At 37.8% G+C, this 22,805-nt stretch overlaps 1 protein-coding gene across 9 annotated transcripts in view; it reads right to left on the reverse strand.

The window, feature by feature from the left end:
• dmtn (dematin actin binding protein) overlaps window positions 1-22,388 on the reverse strand; it is a 35,112-nt gene extending 12,724 nt beyond the window's left edge. For 4 of the 9 annotated variants that reach the window (XM_079804952.1, XM_079804950.1, XM_079804955.1 and 1 more), the window contains exons 1-8: window positions 22,148-22,360; window positions 4,851-4,910; window positions 3,268-3,330; window positions 2,942-3,097; window positions 2,629-2,673; window positions 970-1,102; window positions 834-878; window positions 561-704 (exon numbers count right to left, since the gene is read on the reverse strand). In XM_079804952.1, the coding sequence (XP_079661078.1) occupies window positions 561-704; window positions 834-878; window positions 970-1,102; window positions 2,629-2,673; window positions 2,942-3,097; window positions 3,268-3,330; window positions 4,851-4,859 (595 nt within the window). In that variant the 5' untranslated portion in view covers window positions 4,860-4,910; window positions 22,148-22,360. Of the gene's footprint in view, window positions 1-560; window positions 705-833; window positions 879-969; window positions 1,103-2,628; window positions 2,674-2,941; window positions 3,098-3,267; window positions 3,331-4,850; window positions 4,911-18,651; window positions 19,099-22,147 lie in introns of those variants that run through there. The other 5 variants (XM_079804956.1, XM_079804954.1, XM_079804957.1 and 2 more) reach the window with 4 other exon arrangements.
• Between the last annotated feature and the right edge of the window lie 417 nt (window positions 22,389-22,805).

Below are 22,805 nucleotides of genomic sequence, written 5' to 3' on the forward strand. Positions count from 1 at the left end.
CATTTTAATTATGTATTGATATATAAAGAAAGTTTAAACAAATTTGGACAAAAAGTTTTTTAACCAAATCTTACCTACCCTACCTTTAAGACCATCTAATGGCATAATGAAGTAACTTCTTTTGCTGTCACTAATCTAATAGAGAACATTTATATAAATCAGTGGTTGCCGTTCATGGACAGGGACTATTTTCTTCCGGCGGGAGGAAGGCTTTTAGTGATTTTACTTCATGAAAGTTGCATTGATACATATATTTTGGCTTTAATATTTGTATTGTGTGGTAACTGTTTTATAAAAGCAATAAGGCCCGTGAAGCCGTGGTTTAGTCCCCTGAATAATAAAATTATTTATATTAATCAGACTGCATTTTAAGCACTAAATATTTATCTGGTTTCTGCAATGTCTGCAAATCTGCATGCTTCTCTAAAGCAGCAATAACATAATGGGGAAAACATGTCACATTTCACCTTTAATATACAGCTGTGTGGAGCAGTAAAATGTAATTGTGGGCAGGGCTACTGTCCAATGTGACAGAAATATGAAAGCTGGTGAGCACTTACCCACAGTAGCTAGAGAGGGTGGACAGGGCCAGTACTCGGTCTCTATCTTTGAAGGCAGGTTGGGATCAGGTGGTTGGGCTGCTGGGAACTTGGAGGACTCAATGATGATATCCTGTTTATTATTAGACATTACAGTCTCTCTTTCTGAGGACAGGGAGAACATAAACATCACCAGCATGATGTTACCAGTGAATCTTTCCTTACACCTTAGAAAACCAATAATCTAACAACAACAACAAAAAACATGATATTACATTATAAATGAAAAAATACCGTGTTTGTAAATTGGTGGCTTCTTATAGAGGTTGGTGCCACTGTCTGAAACATGAATGGATGTACAGTTACAACACCTTTGAATGATTATGAAACACGTCATTGTGCTATAAAAATTCTCTCATGTACGAAGTACCTGGCCTGTGGAAGTGCTGCATGGGGCCTTTGGAGGCAGGGCTGATTTTGCGGAGATGCACCGTGGAGCCCATGTTGGACCCTCCTGGAGATCCCGGCTCTGACCACTCCTTTGACTCTTTTGAGGCAAATATCTGAAGAAACAGGGGCATTTCATATACCTTTTATTTTATTATTCTGGAATACTAATAATGAAGCACTCGCTTATGGTTACATAACTTCCTGTTTCAATCCTGATGTTAAGAGTGGACACAATTTAAGCACTCAGCGTGTTAACAGAAGCCTGACCATCATATTTCACTGCCTGCATCAATAATATGACACTGCAAACTCATGCCTTCCTGTAATATATGCTAACGGCGGTCAGCAGCATAGGATGCCGCAGTTCAATGTTCTAGAATGTTCAAACTTAATCATTTATTTATTTAATTATTTAATGATGTTACAGCGATAACCAGCGAGTGGCCGATATTAAAATTCAATACATTTTATTATTTTATAAGATAATACACTAAAATGAAATATAATATGGATAATTCTTTCGAGATTAGCTAAATAATGATTTGTTGAATAATGTTTATGACTGCACCACAATAATGTGAAAAGACATTAAATTAAATCATAAATAATAATAATCGATCATTTTAATAGTTAATATTATTAATATTCAATATTACAACAATATTAGAATACTACAATATTGTATTATTAGCAGTATTAATTGTTATTAATACAAATGAATAATATTAATCAGTGGAGAAAGACTACATTTTTACATAATGTTAATAATTAATCGTTTTAATTCACATTCAATATTTAGAATATTACAATACAACAATCTTATATTATAATTAATAGTATTAAAACATATTAAATCATGTATGACCTTCAAATTCTAGCTCATTACGATATGCTGCTAATTATTATTAGTGGCAGATATTGAAATTCAATAGTACTTAAAAAAAAAAAAGATAAGTTGAATAATGTGTATGTCTGCACTGAAATATATGTGAATCAAAGATATAACATTTCTTATTATATTATCAATTCATATTTATATTAAATATTACAACAATATTATAATACTATAGAATTATATAGTAATTAATACAAATCAATAATAAACTTAATTAAAAAAAGACTTAATTATGATTAATAGTGTTAATAATTCATTATTAATTCACATTCAGTACTAATTAATATTCATTATAAAAATAAAAAAAGAATACTACAATATAATAATCAAATTAATATGATTACTTATATAATGAATGAAAAAAAAATGTTTTGTCCGATAACAATATGTTACTTATTATTCATGTTATGGCCAATAACCAATAAATAGATGATACTAAAATATACCCAATTTTTTTTTTTTCAAATTAAACAAAAAACTAAAATTAAATATAATATGGAAAATAAGTGGATGTCTTTAATGTGAATTAAATTAAAGCACATTGTGCCATATTCACACTAGCAATCATAACTGAAATACAAAACTGAAACTGAATGCCATTTAAATGGCAGCGTCATTCATTTAATTGAGTGGCTCAGTAAAACAATCACATTTGAAGTGTGTAGGAAGATAAATGTGGTAGTTAAAGCTAGTGGTCATCAGTGACTAGTGACCGTCCTGATTGACGGAGGCTTGATGTCTCACCTCAGGGGAAGGAGGAGGCGAGATAGAATGAGGTGACATTGATCTCTGGAGAAGACAAGGAGAGAAAACAGAACACACACACAGTGCATGCATTGTCTTCAAGCCACTTTTACACACACAAACGATTTAACATGCATAACAAAGCTTGACTAATAACATTAAAGTTACATCTCACCATTATATGCAGCTTTCTGTTTGCCAAAACACATATTGATTCCACTTTAAGTGGAAGTTGTAAAACGTACAATAAACCTTTTCAGATGGAACAATGAAACAAAGACTCGATCTAAAGAGACACTGGTTCTTTTCTGACCTCTCTGCTTCTGGAGAGACCCGTCCGATCCAGCGCTGAGATATTAAAATGCGGCTCGTACACCATCAGATCTGGCCGTTCCACCTCAAGTATGGCTTTGTCTTTGGGAATGGCGGCCAAGTCCTTATATCCAATGACCTGATTGTCCATTCGTGCCTTTGGGGATTTAAAAAGAAAGAGGCTGAGTTCAGTTTGCCGTGAAAGAAGCGGTTGTCCTCTGAAATGCCTCATGGGGTTCCTAGAAACTGGGATATTGAGCATGTGCTTTATGTCAGATAACAGAACGGAATGTGTTATCTGTCAAACGGAAAGCTAGTTTTACTTACCACAATAGAGGTGGCTGGGGATCCAGGAGCACTTGGACCCCGGGAAGACGGGGCCGTCCCTGCCTGCAGCAGTGGAGCAGATCAAAAAGGTCAGAGGTCATAATTTAACTGCTCCTATCCAGTGACATGTTGTTAATGAGAAATAAGACCTATAGCTAATCTCATCAATCAAACTGATGATGTCTGTCGCTCAGCCACGCCCCCTTGCAGAAAGACAGAAAACCCAGTGCAGATATGATCATGCTCTAATGGGTTTACGTTGACAGAAATAGAATATACCACCAGTTTCACAGGCAAGGCTTAAGCCTAAAATGCATGTATGAGCTGTTTTAACTTAAAGAAAATTGTACTGACATATCTTAAAATACACTATATTGCCAAAAGTATTGAGACACCTCTCCAAATCATTGAATTCAGGTGTTCCAATCACTTCCATGGCCGAAGGTGTAGAAAATCAAGCACCTAGGCATGCAGAGTGCAGACTGCTTCTAAAAACATTTGAGAAAGAATGGGTCGCTCTCAGGAGCTCAGTGAATTCAAGCATGGTACCGTGATAGGTTGCCACCTGTGCAATAAGTCCATCTGTGAAATTTCATCACTACTAAATATTCCACGGTCAACTGTTAGTGGTATTATAACAAAGTGGAAGCAATTGGTAACAACAGTAACTTAGCCTCGTAGGTCTGTAGCTACAGAGTCAATGGATCCTGGCCTTCAGATTAGCTCAAGAACAGTGTGCAGAGAGCTTCACGGAATGGGTTTCCATAGCCGAGCAGGAGCAGCTGCAAAGCACCGGATGCAGTGGTGTAAAGCACGCCGCCAATTGACTCTAGAGCCGTGGAGACGTGTTCTCTGGAGTGACGAATCACGCTTTTCTGTCTGCAATCTGATGGACGAGTCTGGGTTTGGCGGTTGCCAGGTGAACGGTACTTGCCTGACTGCATTGTGCCAAGTGTAAAGTTTGGTGGAGGGGGGATTATTGTGTGGGGGTTGTTTTTCGGGGGTTGGGCTTGGCCCCTTAGTTCCAGTGAAAGGAACTCTTAATGCTTGAGCATACCAAGACATTTTGGACAATTTCATGCTCCCAACTTTCTGGGAACCGTTTGGGGATGGCCCTTTCCTGTTCCAACTTGACTGCACATCAGTGCACAGAGCAAGGTCTATGAAGACATGGATGAGCGAGTTTGGTGTGGAGGAACTTGAGTGGCCTGCACAGAGTCCTGACCTCAACCTGATAGAACACTTTTGGGATGTATTAGAGCAGAGACTGTGAGCCAGGATTTCTTGTCCAACATCATTGCCTGACCTCACAAATGCGCTTCTAGAAGAATGGTCAAAAATTCCCATAAACACACCACTAAACCTTGTGGAAAGCCTTCCCAGAAGAGTTGAAGCTGTTATAGCTGCAACAGGTGGGACACATCCACATTAAACCCTACAGATTAAGAATAGATTGATATTAAAGTCCATATGCATGTAAAGGCAGGCATCCCAAAACTTTTAGCAATATAGTGTATGTCAGTGCCATTGTTTTGTCTCAATATGCACACCAGAAAAATCATCATAGCATCAACATACTTTACCTTCTGCATGGCTGAGGAAAACTATAAAACGGCCTTCTTTGTCCTTCCAGTTACACAGATCTGCAATTAACCATAAAAAGGCCAAACGTGAATTCAAAATAGAAACAAATTTGATTATTGTAGGTATTTTATAAAAGTAACTTATTTGTTACCTGGATGGATTTTTATTATCATCTCATTTTCCAGTAATAATAATAATAAAAAAAGGCTTATTTCCAGAAAACATTTCTTGAATTATGTTAATTTTTCTTTATTATAATTTCAAGAAATATATTACTATTATAATGTACACTACCATTCAAAACTCTAGAGTTGGTAAGATTTGTTTTGTTTTTGAAATAAGTCTATTCTCACTATGGCTGCATGTATTCGATTAAAAAGTACAGTAAATATTGTGAAATATTTTTTACAAATGAAAATGATTATTTTCTTTTTGAATATGTCTGAAAATGTAATTTATTCCTGTGATGGCAAAGCTGAATTTGAACAACTGTTGAAAACTCATGCTGTGTGTAAAATATTTGTGTAAACTGATACATTCCAGGAATCTTTGATAAACAAAAAGCTAAGAACAGCATTTATTTGAAACAGAATATTTTACAACATTAAATCAAATTTCTTTAAAAAAATAAATCAATAAAAACATTGCACTGACTTTTGAACGGTAGTGTATTATTTATTCTTTATAATGTTTGATTTATGCTTAAATCAAAATATCCTCTTAAATCAATTGATTAATGTTTAAAACCTTCAAATAGTGTTCTATGTATATATTCACACTGAACAAAATTATATTAAAATTACTTTTTTTTTGCCCCCATTTTTCACGAGCTGAGCTCAAAGATCTAAGACTTGTACACAAAAGGCCTATTTCTCTTAAATGTTGTTCACAAATCTGTCTAAATGTGTGTTAGTGAGCACTTCTCCTTTGCCGAGAAAATCCATCCACCTCACAGGTGTGGCATATCAAGATGCTGATTAAACAGCATGATTATTGCACTGGTGTGCCTTAGGCTGGCCACAATAAAAGGCCATTCTAAGATGTGCATTTGTATTGTACTGGGGGGGGGGGGGGGGGGGTCATCTGATGTGACACACAACACATCTCCTTCGCATAGAGTTGATCAGGCTGTTGATTGTGGCCTGTGGAATGTTGGTCCACTCCTCTCAATGGTTGGGCGAAGATATTTTTAGTGGAAAGTGTCCCATTAGCCCATCTCACATTAGCGGACTATATCACCGGAACATTCCTGAAATTCAGTCTGAGCCGATCCATTTAATTAGCCTCCTACTGAGGGCGTTCAACACGCCCGCTGATATCACACACATTTCACCACCCACCACAGGATATTTGGATAACACAGTTATTCCACATCTAGTTTATATGCCACTGTATTCAGAGATGCATATCATCTGTTTTATGAATTTGCACTGCTTTAAATTTTAAAGAACCATTTATGCATAAAGGTACTATATAGAAAAATGTCTTAAATGATTGCATAATACTTTCATGTTTAACAGGCTATTTCATTTTTTATATGGTGATCAAGTATGTTTACAAGCTGTTTAAAGGGTTAGTTCACCCAAAAATGAAAATTCTGTCATTAATTACTTACCCTCATGTCGTTCGACACCCGTAAGACCTCCGTTCATCTTCGTAACAGAAATGAAGATATTTTGGTTGAAATCTGATGGCTCTGAAAGGCCTCCATTGGCACAATGCACGGTTCACTCTCAAGACCCTTAAAAGGTACTAAAGACGTCGTTACAAAGTCCATCTCACTACAGTGGTTCTAAAATAACTTTATGAATCGGCGAGAATAGTTTTTGTGCGCAAAAAAACCCTAAATAACGACTTACATAGTGATGACGATTTCAAAACAAGGCATCATGAAGCTTCGAAGCGTTATGAATCAGTGAGCCGAATTGTGATTCGGATCACGTGTCAAACCGCCAAACTGCTGAAATTTGGCGATTCAAACCGCTGATTCGACTCGCTGATTCATAACGCTTCGAAGCTTCATGATGCCTTGTTTTGAAATCGTCATCACTATGTAAGTTGTTATTTAGGGTTTTTTTGCGCACAAAAACTATTCTCGCCGATTCATAAAGTTATTTTAGAACCACTGTAGTGAGATGGACTTTGTAACGACGTCTTTAGTACCTTTTGAGGGTCTTGAGAGTGTAAAGTGCCATTGTGCCAATGGAGGCCTTTCAGAGCCATCAGATTTCAACTAAAATATCTTCATTTCTGTTCCGAAGATGAACGGAGGTCTTACGAGTGTCGAACGACATGAGGGTAAGTAATTAATGACAGAATTTAAATTTTTGGGTGAACTAACCCTTTAAGTCATAAAATTTAATTAAAATAATAAACAAAATAAAAAAAGAATTAACTAAATCCATAAAATGATCCCATGATGGGAATCCCTAAAAGGTTCTCTGTGAAGCGCTTAAATGGAACCTTTTTTTTTTCACCTTTTATTTGTAAGCTGATCGCTCTGAAATATGTAAACACTGAGATTATGTGCATTGTTATTTTAGTATTATTTATATATACTTTGAAGTATTTATTCATATTTTGAATTATCTTTTATATTTATATTATCAGTTTTAATTTCAGATTTTTGAATTCTTATGTGCTTTTGTCATTATTATTTTTTTTAATTTAATTTAAATTGAACTTTCCTTTAAATCTATTTCAGTTTTAATAATTTTAGTACTTCAACATTTTATTTCAGTTAGTTGCCAAAGTAACAGTTCCATTTTTTTCCAATATTTATATTTGATAATAATTCTATTTTTCTTTTTTATTTATTTATATCTGTTTCAGTTTTAGTCATTTTTAATACTGCAACTCATTTTATTTCAGTTATTTGCCAAGGCTCCAAATTAAGTTTTTCCATTCAACATGTTTATTCTATTTTATTTCTATTTAGCTTTTATGTATATCTATTTCAGTTATAGTACTTCGGTTTTAGTCATTTTGATACTTTATTTTATTTCCGTTAGTTGCCAAGGCAGCGGTTCTAATTTAAGGTTTTCATCCAATATTTCTGTTTTAATTCTATTTAGCTTTCATTTATATCTATTTTAGTTTTAGTCATTTTAGTTCTTCAACTCATTTTATTTCAGTTAGTTGCCAAGCCACAGCTCTAATGTAAGTTTTTCCATCTAATATATCTATTTTTTTTTTATTTCAGCTTTTCTTCAATTAACAAAAACTACCTTTAATAGTTTAGTTAGCAATAATAAAACTGATTCAGAGATGCTTTTAACTCTTGCCTTCATCTCAATCAGCCCGACCCAGCAACACTGGCTCAACCAATAGCATGAGTCGGGGGCGGTACTATCTTTTTGCCCAAATATTGGAAGAATTGACTTTAAAAGCGGCTGTCAGTGTGAATAAATATGAAGGAAGCAGTCACACCATCCATCTGATCTCCACTAAGGGGATCAGTGGACTAATGTCTTCATGAAATGAGACATTAATTCATTAGACACAGGACCGTCCTGTTAGTGTGGGGGAGGGGAAGTGACATCAAGATTGCTCGCCCAATTTCACCTTACATGAGCAGAGAATTGTCCACAGAAATCATGATCCAGCATCAGAAAACAGCAGAGAATTATACAGCAGAGTACAGATGGTTTCGGGTTGGCAGTCGTTAATGTGCTAATTAGTTTTAACAGTAATTTCAATTTCATACGAGGATGAGCCTTGAATATTTTATGACAAGAGCATAAGTAACACACTTAAAGCAGGGTACAAGCCTCAAGGCGTTTTGAATCCATTTCCTTGCATTGAAATAGTCGACAAAGATGCTCTATTTGCAAAAACAGCTTTTTGATTTGATGAAGTTCACTCGGGGTAATGCTAGAGCTTTTCCGTTCCGGTTTGTTTTGGCTGCTCATGGGTTGCTTCAGGGGACAAAAGACTATAAATGTCAAGGGAAACACATAACAGTCACGGGCAAATCTCAAAATGAAATGTCTGGGTCATATTTCACCTCAAAATGAAAAGACAAAACATGAACATTATATTTTACATAAATAAATTATCTATTTTAATATATATATATATATATATATATATATATATATATATAAAATTTCTTGCAATATAACGTTATTTTCATGACCACCTAACTTCTCAATACAGTAATACAATTTAAAAATGCTTTAATTAAATAACATTTCTAATTATAAAATCAAATAATTCTAAAAAATAGTGTAGTTAAATTTCATATTACAAAATGAAATTATTTAAAAAGTATTAATTGATAAATATTAAAAAATATATAAAAATTATTCTAATATGGCAATTCTGAGATTTAATCAAATTTTCTGAAGTTTCATTGGTTAACATTAGTTACCTATATTAGTTAACATGAACTTACAATGAAAACCCTTCTAAAACATTTATTAATCTCAATTAATGTTAATTTCACATTTACTAACACGTTAAATTAAAAGTTGGACCTGAGCTAACATTGAACAGTTGTAGTGTTATTAAAGGCACAATATGTAAGATTTTTGTATTAAAATATCCAAAAAAAAGCCCTAGGACAAATGTTGTATTTTGTTGACTTGTGTACTTACATTATCCCGAATGTTTCCAAGAATGTCTAAATCCAAAAAAATAAGCAATTTTAACCTGGACACAGATCGTGTCCGTGCTTCGCCTATCAATGACATCATACCCATGTTACCCTCGATTTTATTTTGTAGAAACAATGGAAACACCAAAGAAGCTTTTATTTGACAGGTGATTAACTGTTTGGATACATTCATCGACTGAAAACTATTATATAGCGTTATATAGTATTGTTATATAGTGCAACCATAGACTGTAAAAACGTCGACGCGCCTTCACTTTCTTCCGTTGACATAAGTGAAGCCGCCAGTGTTCAAATGTGGTGCTGACATATTGGGTCTCGAGTCTCGAAGTGGAGCCGTGTTATCAAGGTCCCGCCTACACTCTCGCCTAATAAACAACTTTTTGTGAAATAAACAGTTATGGAAATGTAGAGATTAAAGTTAAAGCTCCAATCTCCTCCCCAAAAAATGTCCGTTGGTGCCTCAGTGACGACTTCACTCAGAGAAGCTGTCAATCATAACATCACACCCCCGTTTTTTATAGCATCAAATAACTAACTAAAACCAAACTTATTTAAAAAAACGAACACTTGAACTAACATCAGCATGATGATAACTGCCTAAAAAGACAGAAAATATCTTTGGAAAAAAATTATTTGAAGTGTAATTAGATTTTTAAGTTTGTTACATTACATGGAGGGGGCGGGCTTTATGACCTATACTGCATCCGGCCACCTGGGGGCGATCAAGATGCGTCATCTTCAGTTTTCAGGACTCGTGTGGCGGGCTTGTGTGCAACCAAGCGGCAACCTCCCGCAGTTTCTCTTGAAGCCAATACGGAAGTGACATGTACTGCAATTCATCGACTGGCCGCTAGAGACAGGCTCCAGAAGGGAGCAGAATCTCATTGAGCCCCATGTTAAAATTCCCAACTTTAAAGCAGATTAAAACATGTTTACAGCCTGGTACAAATTGTGTTTTTGGTCTATACAGCTAATTTTGCCCTTCATGACAAGTGTGAGGGGGGTGAATTTTTTTATAACTCATTCGTTTACATTATATAAAGCATTAAAGTTCTGCATAATTAAGGGCGTGGCCACTTCGAGTGACAGGTGGATAGCCATTTATCTGCTGTCTGTTAGTCATCGCGTCACTTCAGCTCCGCCCACGTCCCGCCTTTTTGCCCATTTTCTGTTACCGGGAGTGACGTGCGATGACGCGCTGCCAAGATGGCAACGGCCATCTCGTCCATACTTTGCGCTTCAAAACTGCTCATCGGAATCCTATGGGTGACGTCACGGACACTACGTCCATATTTTTTTACAGTCTATGTGTGCAACTCATAGTAGCCACTTAGAGAACGCAAAGAGTAGCATTATAACATTACTTTGAACACACTTGAATAATGTATCTAATATGATAAAACAGCGCTGCGTTACCACACATACGCATGACCGAAAGAAGTGAAAGCGCTCGTGTGCGACATAATAAAAGCTCTGTGAAATCAAAGCATCATCAAGCTACGCCTTTGTTTTGAATAAGCGACCTCTAGGTGCGAAAATTTACATATTGTGGCTTTAACATTAACAAAGATGACTAAATAATGTAACAAATGTATTGAACACTGCCAGTTATTGTTAAATGCATTAACGAATATCAACTAATGGGACCTTATTGTTAAGTGTTACCATTTTCCTTTTGCTTTTTGGTAATACAGACGTTTTTTTTTTGCCAGTTTAAAGAGACTCACCCTTAAACAGCATATCAAACCTTCCCTTGTCTATTTACTCAAAATACTGATTTCTTTAAACCTCGATTTTGCCAAAAACAAATCTGTGACAGAAAAAGCAGTGAGAGAGAAATCTATTAGCACCAAACATCCCTGTTGGTTTCCTTTCCTCCATCTTTTCCACCCTCGCCTGATCTCAGACGGCTGTCCCTGCCGGTTAGAAGGGTTAGCTAGCTCAGGTCAGGATTACTCTGGCGTGAAGGGCGCTGTGTGTGCTGAAAACCCTACGCACCTCTTTACTGACGTGATTGATCACCCTGAGCACAATGTAAATGGCCTGTCATTTGAGACGAAGGGACCCATGTGCGTCAAGCTGTCTGTAATTCAAGTTCAATCTGGCTGAGAAGAGTCCCTGAGCACCAGGCTCAAATAAAGTTTGATTTAGTGCTTTTTCACATGATGAGAAGACGATTTAGCACTTAAATAATTGCTTGACATACTAACCAGTTACCTACTGTGTGGATATTTCATTGTGTTTTTATGCTGTGGCTTGTAGTGAACTTCAGGATACTGCTGGTGCACGTCAAAATTGAGAAACTTGCTGTCCAGCAGGAATCTGATAGCACACATCACCTCAAAAGGTAGAGAACGAGGCTGAGTGTTTTTAGATTTTCTTTCACAGTGAAGTTCTACTGCGCATCTATCTGCCATCTTTTGTTAAATAGTCATGATTGCCACTAGTAATAGTGACCAACACACAATATTGATCTTTAGTAGAAGTCCGAGACAATGTCAAAAGCATGAACCAAATTTATTCAACCAATGTTCACCAAAAAATTCATCATTAATTACTCACCCTCATGTTGTTCATCTTCGGAACACAAATTAAGATCTTTTTGATGACATCGGAGCGATTTCTGTCCCTCCAGTTACGCAACTGAATCTTTAACACTTCAAACTTTCATAAAGATATCGGAAAAACGAATCCATATGAATTGAGTGGTTTAATCTAAACTTTTCTGAAGAGACACGATCACTTTATACGATGAACAGATTTAATTTAGGCTTTTATTCACATAAACAATCATCAACTCACACATCAGTTGTGGTAAACCAACAAATGCTTAAGCATGATCGCTTGACGTGCAAAAACCAACAAGGTTCATTCTCGTGTGTTACGCAGCACGTTTGAGCTTCCGCAAGAACCACTGAGGTTTATTCTTATGCTACGCAGCACGTTTGAGCTTCTGTAAGAACCAATGAGGTTCATTCTTGTGTGTTACGCAGCATGTTTGAGCTTCTGTAAGAACCAATGAGGTTCATTCTCGTGTGTTACGCAGCATGTTTGAGCTTCTGTAAGAACCAATGAGGTTCATTCTCGTGTGTTACGCAGCATGTTTGAGCTTCTGTAAGAACCAATGAGGTTCATTCTCGTGTTACGCAGCACGTTTGAGCTTCCACAAGAACCAATGAGGTTTATTCTTGTGTTATGCAGCACGTTTGAGCTTCTGTAAGAACCAATGAGGTTCATTCTTGTGTTACGCAGCACGTTTGAGCTTCCACAAGAACCAATGAGGTTTATTCTAATGTTACACAGCACGTTTGAGCTTCCGCAAGAACCATTGAGGTTTATTCTAATGTTATGCAGCACGTTTGAGCTTCCGCAAGAACCAATGAGGTTCAATCTTGTGTTACGCAGCACGTTTGAGCTTCTGTAAGAACCAATGAGGTTCATTCTTGTGTTACGCAGCACGTTTGAGCTTCCGCAAGAACCAATGAGGTTCATTCTTGTGTTACGCAGCACGTTTGAGCTTCCGCAAGAACCAATGAGGTTCATTCTTGTGTTATGCAGCATGTGTGAGCTTCTGTAAGAACCAATGAGGTTCATTCTTGTGTTACACAGCACGTTTGAGCTTCCACAAGAACCAATGAGGTTTATTCTAATGTTACGCAGCACGTTTGAGCTTCCGCAAGAACCAATGAGGTTTATTCTAATGTTACGCAGCACGTTTGAGCTTCCGCAAGAACCAATGAGGTTTATTCTCATGTTACGCAGCGCGTTTGAGCTTCCGCAAGAACCAATGAGGTTCATTCTCATGTTACGCAGCGCGTTTGAGCTTCCGCAAGAACCAATGAGGTTCATTCTCATGTTACGCAGCACGTTTGAGCTTCCGCAAGAACCAATGAGGTTCAATCTTGTGTTACGCAGCACGTTTGAGCTTCTGTAAGAACCAATGAGGTTCATTCTTGTGTTACGCAGCACGTTTGAGCTTCCGCAAGAACCAATGAGGTTCATTCTCGTGTGTTACGCAGCACGTTTGAGCTTCCGCAAGAACCAATGAGGTTCATTCTTGTGTTACGCAGCACGTTTGAGCTTCCGCAAGAACCAATGAGGTTCATTCTCGTGTGTTACGCAGCACGTTTGAGCTTCCGCAAGAAGCAATGAGGTTCATTCTCGTGTGTTACGCAGCACGTTTAAGCTTCCGCAAGAACCAATGAGGTTCATTCTCGTGTGTTACGCAGCACGTTTGAGCTTCCGCAAGAACCAATGAGGTTCATTCTCGTGTGTTACGCAGCACGTTTGAGCTTCCGCAAGAACCAATGAGGTTCATTCTCGTGTGTTACGCAGCACGTTTGAGCTTCCGCAAGAACCAATGAGGTTCATTCTCGTGTGTTACGCAGCATGTTTGAGCTTCTGTAAGAACCAATGAGGTTCATTCTTGTGTTACGCAGCACGTTTAAGCTTCCGCAAGAAGCAATGAGGTTCATTCTCGTGTGTTACGCAGCACGTTTGAGCTTCCGCAAGAACCAATGAGGTTTATTCTAATGTTACGCAGCACGTTTGAGCTTCCACAAGAACCAATGAGGTTTATTCTTATGCTACGCAGCACGTTTGAGCTTCTGTAAGAACCAATGAGGTTCATTCTCGTGTGTTACGCAGCATGTTTGAGCTTCTGTAAGAACCAATGAGGTTCATTCTTGTGTTACGCAGCACGTATGAGCTTCCGCAAGAACCAATGAGGTTCATTCTCGTGTGTTACGCAGCATGTTTGAGCTTCTGTAAGAACCAATGAGGTTCATTCTCGTGTTACGCTGCACGTTTGAGCTTCCACAAGAACCAATGAGGTTTATTCTTGTGTTATGCAGCACGTTTGAGCTTCTGTAAGAAGCAATGAGGTTCATTCTTGTGTTGCGCAGCACGTTTGAGCTTCCACAAGAACCATTGAGGTTTATTCTAATGTTACGCAGCACGTTTGAGCTTCCGCAAGAACCATTGAGGTTTATTCTAATGTTACGCAGCACGTTTGAGCTTCCGCAAGAACCAATGAGGTTCAATCTTGTGTTACGCAGCACGTTTGAGCTTCTGTAAGAACCAATGAGGTTCATTCGTGTTACGCAGCACGTTTGAGCTTCCGCAAGAACCAATGAGGTTTATTCTTGTGTTATGCAGCACGTTTGAGCTTCCGTAAGAAGCAATGAGGTTCATTCTTGTGTTACGCAGCACGTTTGAGCTTCCACAAGAACCAATGAGGTTTATTCTTGTGTTATGCAGCACGTTTGAGCTTCTGTAAGAAGCAATGAGGTTAATTCTTGTGTTACGCAGCACGTTTGAGCTTCCACAAGAACCACTGAGGTTTATTCTAATGTTACGCAGCACGTTTGAGCTTCCGCAAGAACCAATGAGGTTTATTCTAATGTTACGCAGCGCGGTTGAGCTTCCGCAAGAACCAATGAGGTTCATTCTCATGTTACGCAGCACGTTTGAGCTTCCGCAAGAACCAATGAGGTTCAATCTTGTGTTACGCAGCACGTTTGAGCTTCTGTAAGAACCAATGAGGTTCATTCTTGTGTTACGCAGCACGTTTGAGCTTCCGCAAGAACCAATGAGGTTCATTCTCGTGTGTTACGCAGCACGTTTGAGCTTCCGCAAGAACCAATGAGGTTCATTCTTTTGTTACGCAGCACGTTTGAGCTTCCGCAAGAACCAATGAGGTTCATTCTCGTGTGTTACGCAGCACGTTTGAGCTTCCGCAAGAACCAATGAGGTTCATTCTCGTGTGTTACGCAGCACGTTTAAGCTTCCGCAAGAACCAATGAGGTTCATTCTCGTGTGTTACGCAGCAAATTTGAGCTTCCGCAAGAACCAATGAGGTTCATTCTCGTGTGTTACGCAGCACGTTTGAGCTTCCGTAAGAACCAATGAGGTTCATTCTCGTGTGTTACGCAGCACGTTTAAGCTTCCGCAAGAAGCAATGAGGTTCATTCTCGTATGTTACGCAGCACGTTTGAGCTTCCGCAAGAACCAATGAGGTTTATTCTAATGTTACGCAGCACGTTTGAGCTTCCACAAGAACCAATGAGGTTTATTCTTATGCTACGCAGCACGTTTGAGCTTCTGTAAGAACCAATGAGGTTCATTCTTATGCTACGCAGCACGTTTGAGCTTCTGTAAGAACCAATGAGGTTCATTCTTGTGTTACGCAGCACGTTTGAGCTTCTGTAAGAACCAATGAGGTTCATTCTCGTGTGTTACGCAGCATGTTTGAGCTTCTGTAAGAACCAATGAGGTTCATTCTCGTGTGTTACGCAGCATGTTTGAGCTTCTGTAAGAACCAATGAGGTTCATTCTCGTGTTACGCAGCACGTTTGAGCTTCCACAAGAACCAATGAGGTTTATTCTTGTGTTATGCAGCACGTTTGAGCTTCTGTAAGAACCAATGAGGTTCAATCTTGTGTTACGCAGCACGTTTGAGCTTCCACAAGAACCAATGAGGTTTATTCTAATGTTACGCAGCACGTTTGAGCTTCCGCAAGAACCATTGAGGTTTATTCTAATGTTACGCAGCACGTTTGAGCTTCTGTAAGAACCAATGAGGTTCATTCTTGTGTTACGCAGCACGTTTGAGCTTCCGCAAGAACCAATGAGGTTCATTCTTGTGTTACGCAGCACGTTTGAGCTTCCGCAAGAACCAATGAGGTTCATTCTTGTGTTATGCAGCACGTTTGAGCTTCCGCAAGAACCAATGAGGTTCATTCTTGTGTTATGCAGCACGTTTGAGCTTCTGTAAGAACCAATGAGGTTCATTCTTGTGTTACGCAGCACGTTTGAGCTTCCGCAAGAACCAATGAGGTTCATTCTCGTGTGTTACACAGCACGTTTGAGCTTCCGCAAGAACCAATGAGGTTCATTCTTGTGTTACGCAGCACGTTTGAGCTTCCGCAAGAACCAATGAGGTTCATTCTCGTGTGTTACGCAGCACGTTTGAGCTTCCGCAAGAAGCAATGAGGTTCATTCTCGTGTGTTACGCAGCACGTTTAAGCTTCCGCAAGAAGCAATGAGGTTCATTCTCGTGTGTTACGCAGCACGTTTGAGCTTCCGCAAGAACCAATGAGGTTCATTCTCGTGTGTTACGCAGCACGTTTGAGCTTCCGCAAGAACCAATGAGGTTCATTCTCATGTTACGCAGCACGTTTGAGCTTCCGCAAGAACCAATGAGGTTCATTCTTGTGTGTTACGCAGCACGCTTGAGCTTCTACAAGAACCACAGTTTCAGTTGCTTAGCTGTCAATGGAGGGACAGAAAGCTCTCAGATTTCATAAAAAAAAATCTTAATTTGTGTTTTGAAGATGAATGAAAGTCTTACGGTTTGGAATGACATGAGGGTGAGTAATTAATGACAGATTTTTCATTTTTGGGTGAACAAACACTTTAACAGTTCTATATCTAGTAATAAATTAGTCAAAACTGTCCATAACTAATGGATGGAGAATGGAAGCGCTGTGTGCAAAACATCAGCCAAACAGAAAAACGCATCGGCACTGATTAAAAAATGCCAAATATCGGCCACTACCACTACCAACCTCTATAGTCCCATTCAACCACCTTTTACAAGAAAATTTAAAGCTTTAAAAAAGTTATTTTATACTGTAGAAGACAATGTGAAAACATATTGAGCTTGTGTTCCCCTCTGACATTATTTCAAGCATTTAACCAAAAACCCTTTAAAAAAACATTGACTTCAGGACGATGGAACCGGAAATGCTAAACTCGTTTTTGGCCTTGAAAAATACTGTACATCATCCCTGCAGCACTCTATATTATTACTGGTTAACATTACTTTATTATGAAGAGTTGTTTTAATGTGGAATTCATTATTTTAGCTGTCAGAAATAAAGTTTCAAGTAGCAGTCTAAGTGGGACAGCTGATAGTTTTTGTGAATCAATGTCATGGATCAAGGGTGAATCATGGTTGAATCGTGTTTCAATTTTAAAAATGTAATCAACTTTGATATTGCGACATTGTTTCAACATATTTCTACAAAATCTTGTTAAAATTGGAATTTTAAGTATTTAGTATACAAGTATTTTGATTTATAAGTATTTGAATTTTTTTTTTTTTTTTTACAACGTTTAGCATTAATTGTCGTTTGAAGGTTGGTCATGTGCAGACTGGGATGTTATAATAATTTTAAATGTGTTAAAATATATTGATCCGTTTTCAGTTGAATACCTAAATGAAACAATGTTAATTTTCTTCAATTCAATCGTACTATTTTTAATTCATAACTAGTGGTCGTGATAAAATGAATGCAATTAAATAAATATAATAGGCAACAACAAAAAATACTTTAGATGATGACCCACTGACATTAAAAAGCTGGTGGGCTGCTATTACTATCATTACACTTATAAATTGTAGGAAGAGCTTTTAAAATGCATCTATTCCATTGTATTAATGCACTGAGAACATATGAACTGCATGTATGCTCAAAGCAGGATCAAATAGTAGTAGTAAAGTACTTAAAAGCATTGCTGATCAACCACAGACAAGCTTAAATGATCTACCATCACTTACACTACTCTGTTAAAGACAGCATAGTGTGTCAGAGCGGTATTAATGGGCCCGCTTCAAGCATTACTGAAAACAGTGTGTGTTAATAAGAAGCAAGGCAGCGCACTCACGAGATCCCGAGAATGCCCTTATCTCCCATCAGAGAGGTTTAGCGTGCATGAGTAAGCACTGAGGGAATAAGATTCTTATTCACAGCAAAATCTTAATCAGTATTTGTGCCTGAAAACTAAAGACGAAATGATCAGAAATCTTCTAACACCCATAATGAGGCAAAAAGACCACTTCCTAGCATCATCACAACATACTTCCAAGCATAATTTTTTTTTGATCAGCTTAAATATATATATATATATATATTAAAACAGTTGAATTTAAAAAGGAAAATAACCATATTTTAATCTGGACTTGAATATAAATATTAACTTGGTTTGGTTTTACCAAAGTAAACAGAAGATAAGTGGTTGCATATTTAAGTCATAAACTGCACAGGACCAAGCAAAAACCAAAAAAAAATCCATAGCTTCATAAAATAAAATAAATTAAGGAAGGGATCACAGAACCACCCATAATTAGTCTGAAAGGACAGGGTAATTTTGGAGGCAAAACAAGCCACAATACACACCAGGATTCCACCTCAGCTCCAGCTCTGTGATGAAGAGGAAATCCTACGCTGAGAGATCCAGACTTCCTGTCATCTTACTCCCGTTCTCCCAGTCCTCGTCGTCTCTCTCTCGGTGTGCACGCTGTCTAAGACCCCACCCACTTCTCTCTCCACCCAAACTGAAATGCACTTATCTCAGCAGACCAAGAGCAGCCAACGCCCAATCAGACACGTCGGTTACGTCACCGGGGCAACGCTCTGCTCCGTCTGATGAGAATTCTCCAAGCAGCGCTGATGGATACAGGATCCATTACCTTGGCGAGGCCTTCCTGCTCCGCTGGGAGCGCGATGTGACGGGCTGAGGTGCTGGGGAGCTTGTGTTTCTGGCTTGACATAAACAGCCCGAGGAAGCCCTGCTCTTGAAGATCTTACTCGTTTGAACAATGGCCATGCTGCACATCACGTCCCAGAAAACAAGCCCTTCCTAACTCCTCCCCGTCACTTCTGATGTGCTGCACGTGGTCTGGCCAGCCATGTTTTTTTTTTTATTCTAGGCATAGTTTTATTCCGCATGTTATGCTTTCCAGGTCATAAGCCTGGGGGTTTAGCAGAGCTCTGGATTGTCTTGACTAGTTCAGTCAACAATCCTGTGAAGATCAGACCAGCGGAGAGACTGACTACTGGATTTGTTCAATCAGATTAGTGTCCCATTGATTAAACCTGCAATGCTTCTCAATTTCCACTCTTAGCGAATCACTTCACTGCAAACTGAATGACAGGAGGAGACCATCAGTGGATGGAAAGTGTCTTATCACAACTCTATTCAAAATACATTTTCACACAAAGTATTACAGCCCATTTTGCAGTTTTAGGACAGGACAGAATAGAATAGGACAAAACAGAATAAAATAGGAGAGAAGGGAAGGGAATGGATCTAGACCAGACATGAAATAACAGAATAAAATATGACAGAAATTAATAGAATAGGAGGGAATAGATCTAGACCGTAATAAATAAATAAGGAAAGAATAAAAACTAAATAAAATAGAATAGAAATAAAGGAAATAATAGAATAGAATAGTACTAAATAGACAATATAAAAACAGAATAGAAATAATAAAATATAACAGAACAGAATAAAATAAAATAGGAGAGATTGTAATGGAATAGATCTAGACCAGACATGAAAAAACAGAATAAAATATGACAGAAATTAATAGAATATTATGGAAAGGAATAAGGAAAGAATACAATTTAATATGACAGAAAATAGAATATGCCACAAGAGGATTGAAGGAAATAGTTCTGGACAGGAAAGAACAGAATATAATAGAATAGTCTTAAAAGTGCAAAATACAATAGAATATGACAGGAAAGAATAGAATATGACATAATAGATGAAAAGAGAGGGGAATGAGGAAAGAAACAAAATAGTATAGATGAGAATAGAATGGTCCTAAAATGAAAAGACTAGAATAATCCAGGAGAGAATAAAATATGACATAACATGATAAAATAAGAAAGAAGGGAATGGAATAGATCGAGGACATGGGAAAAACTGAATAAAATATGAAAGAAAGTAATAGAATATGACAGAATAGTTCTAGACCATAATAAATGAATAAGGAAAGAATAGAATAGAATCAAATGGAATAGACTTAAAAACTTCACAATGGAATAGAATAGGAAAGGAATTAATAGAATAGGGCAGACTATAACAGTAGCCTTATCCTAAAAACTGGAAAAAAAATAGAATATGACACAATAGAAGAAAAGGGAAGGGAACAGATCTAGGACAGACAGGAAAGGATAGAATAGCCTAGTCCTAAATAGAATAGAATAGATTATGGCAGAAGAGAAGAGAAGAGAAGAGAAGAGAAGAGAAGAGAAGAGAAGAGAAGAGAAGAGATCTAGGCCAGACAGGAAATAATAGAATAGTCCTAAAATTAATAGAATATAATATGAAAGGAAAGAATACAATATGGCAAAATAGAATAGAGCAGAATAGCTCTATCTGCCCTGTCCTAAAAACTGCAAAAGGGAATAGAATAGGATAGAATAGAATATGACAAGAAAGAATATAAGAGAATAGGATACAACTAGACCAGGCAGAATAGAATAGACCTGGGCTGGATAGAACTGCGATTTCTTTTCAGCATTGACTTTCCATGCAAATCTGATCTAAATGAAACAGTGCAGGAAGGGAAGGTCATCTGCTGTCTAACTGGATTTAAAATAGCCTATCAAACAGATGATCTGTCTGCTTCAGTGTTTCACTACATCTTCATCTGTTTCAGTACAACACAGTCTCCCGACCGACCGTCATGGGGAATATGAAATAAATTCATATTTAGCTACAGGTAAAATACTCAACAGGAAATATGCCACCAGAGACCGAAGAATCTCTGGATCTACACAATTAACATGCGACTCTTTGCTCCTTACATCTTACAGATGACGAGAAAGCCTTTTCACTGCCATCAATGCTGTCACTTCAGTGTGTGTGTGTGTGTGTGTGTGTGTGTGTGCTCGAGAGGAAATGTGACAGCAAATTGCTCCTCTGTTTTGTTTTTGTGTGCAGGCAATATTCCTATGAATATTTCCACAAATATGAATCAGAGTGTCTGGTATTACTCAAACTAATTACTCGGGTAATTTCCTACTAGTAAAAACGGATACAATAATTATTATTATGATTAATAATATGAATGATTATCATCATCATTGTTGTATATTTAATTAATTCGGACAACCAATGAAGAATAAGAAGCGAAACTCAAAGAAAAACCTGCAGGACTGAGGCATCCTTAAAGGAAGCAGTAGTTTCCTGTTGCTTTTGACAGGAAAACACTGAAGCAGCGGGGACGCGCAGCTGTTCGGGGGCGCGTCTTTCAGTGTCAGCAGTGAGACTGTTGCTGTTTTCCTTTCCTTTTTTTATTAACTCCGTTTGCTGTTATTTCGTGACGCTTGTAGGAAACATGTAAATGTAATTCGCCAATAAATCAAACAAGCGTTTATATATCTCCACATTTTAATTTAGCCTAATCAAATTTTTTTTTTTAATGGTAATAGAGAAAATGTTCATTATATGACTCGAGTCATGAATAATAATGCGTACAGGACAGGCCTATACACAGAACATCCCTTATTTAAGGTCTCAAGATTCTGTTGAAGGTTACAGCTGTAGCCTACGTGTCCTAACGAAACGACACGTTTTATTTTCAAATCGGCTTTTTTAATCCAATTCTGACGTTTTTCAAATAGAACTGGTTTGAAATCGTCCTCTAGCGATCGCGAGACTCTTCTGCGCGTGGAGGACAAGTGACCGAGGATGCCTCACAGCCTCTACTGATGCTTCTAATCGACTACGGCAAAATATTAACAAACACATCCATCATACATCAAACAACAACAAACGATGACTGCACATCAATGATTTGAACATTTAGCCTATAGTGTGCACATTTTACTCCACCGCATCCCAGATATGAGAAATAAACATGTCGCGTGCTCGTACCTCAGATTGTAAAGCAGCGGTTTATTCTGTCCTTTCCGTCCAGAGATGCAGAATTTCAAAGGTCTCTTAAACACTCAAGCTCATTGCGTGGATTACGCGTTCACATGCTCGTGCCACATTGGCCGTGTGTCAAACACCAGGGAGCTGCCTACCTAGACCGCATTTTGTGCGTCATAGTCGGCGTCAGCTGACTCGGAACGCGCTTTTAAACCCAAAAAACGGTCTGTAGTTTTTGAAACACAACCGCTGTGGAGGAAAGGTGCGCCTGAAGCATATTTTACAGTAAATGGCCAGCCAATGAGAATAAAACAACTGTATACCTACTCAAGATGGGACCGTCCTGCCCTTGGCACTATTCATCTCTAGATGTGAACCTCTCTGAGCATGGTATACCATATTACTGGAATTGATGTGCTATATTTTATCCTCTACTGATCTTTATAGGCCTACATCTGTGATTATTTATGTTTTATATATTCTAACTTTGCAAGTCGCCTGTGACTTTACTGAGGATACAACTGTGTTAAATCGTTTTTTGTTTTGTTATTGCCAAAGTAATATAACACAAAACAGAAGTATAAAGATATACATGTGTATCAAAATGGTTAAAACGTGTTGGGAGTAACCAGAGTTACATAATCAGATTACTTTTTTCAAG

Source organism: Gobio gobio, assembly GCF_949357685.1.
Source record: "Gobio gobio genome assembly, chromosome: 22".
In the NCBI taxonomy this organism is placed as follows: domain Eukaryota; kingdom Metazoa; phylum Chordata; class Actinopteri; order Cypriniformes; family Gobionidae; genus Gobio; species Gobio gobio.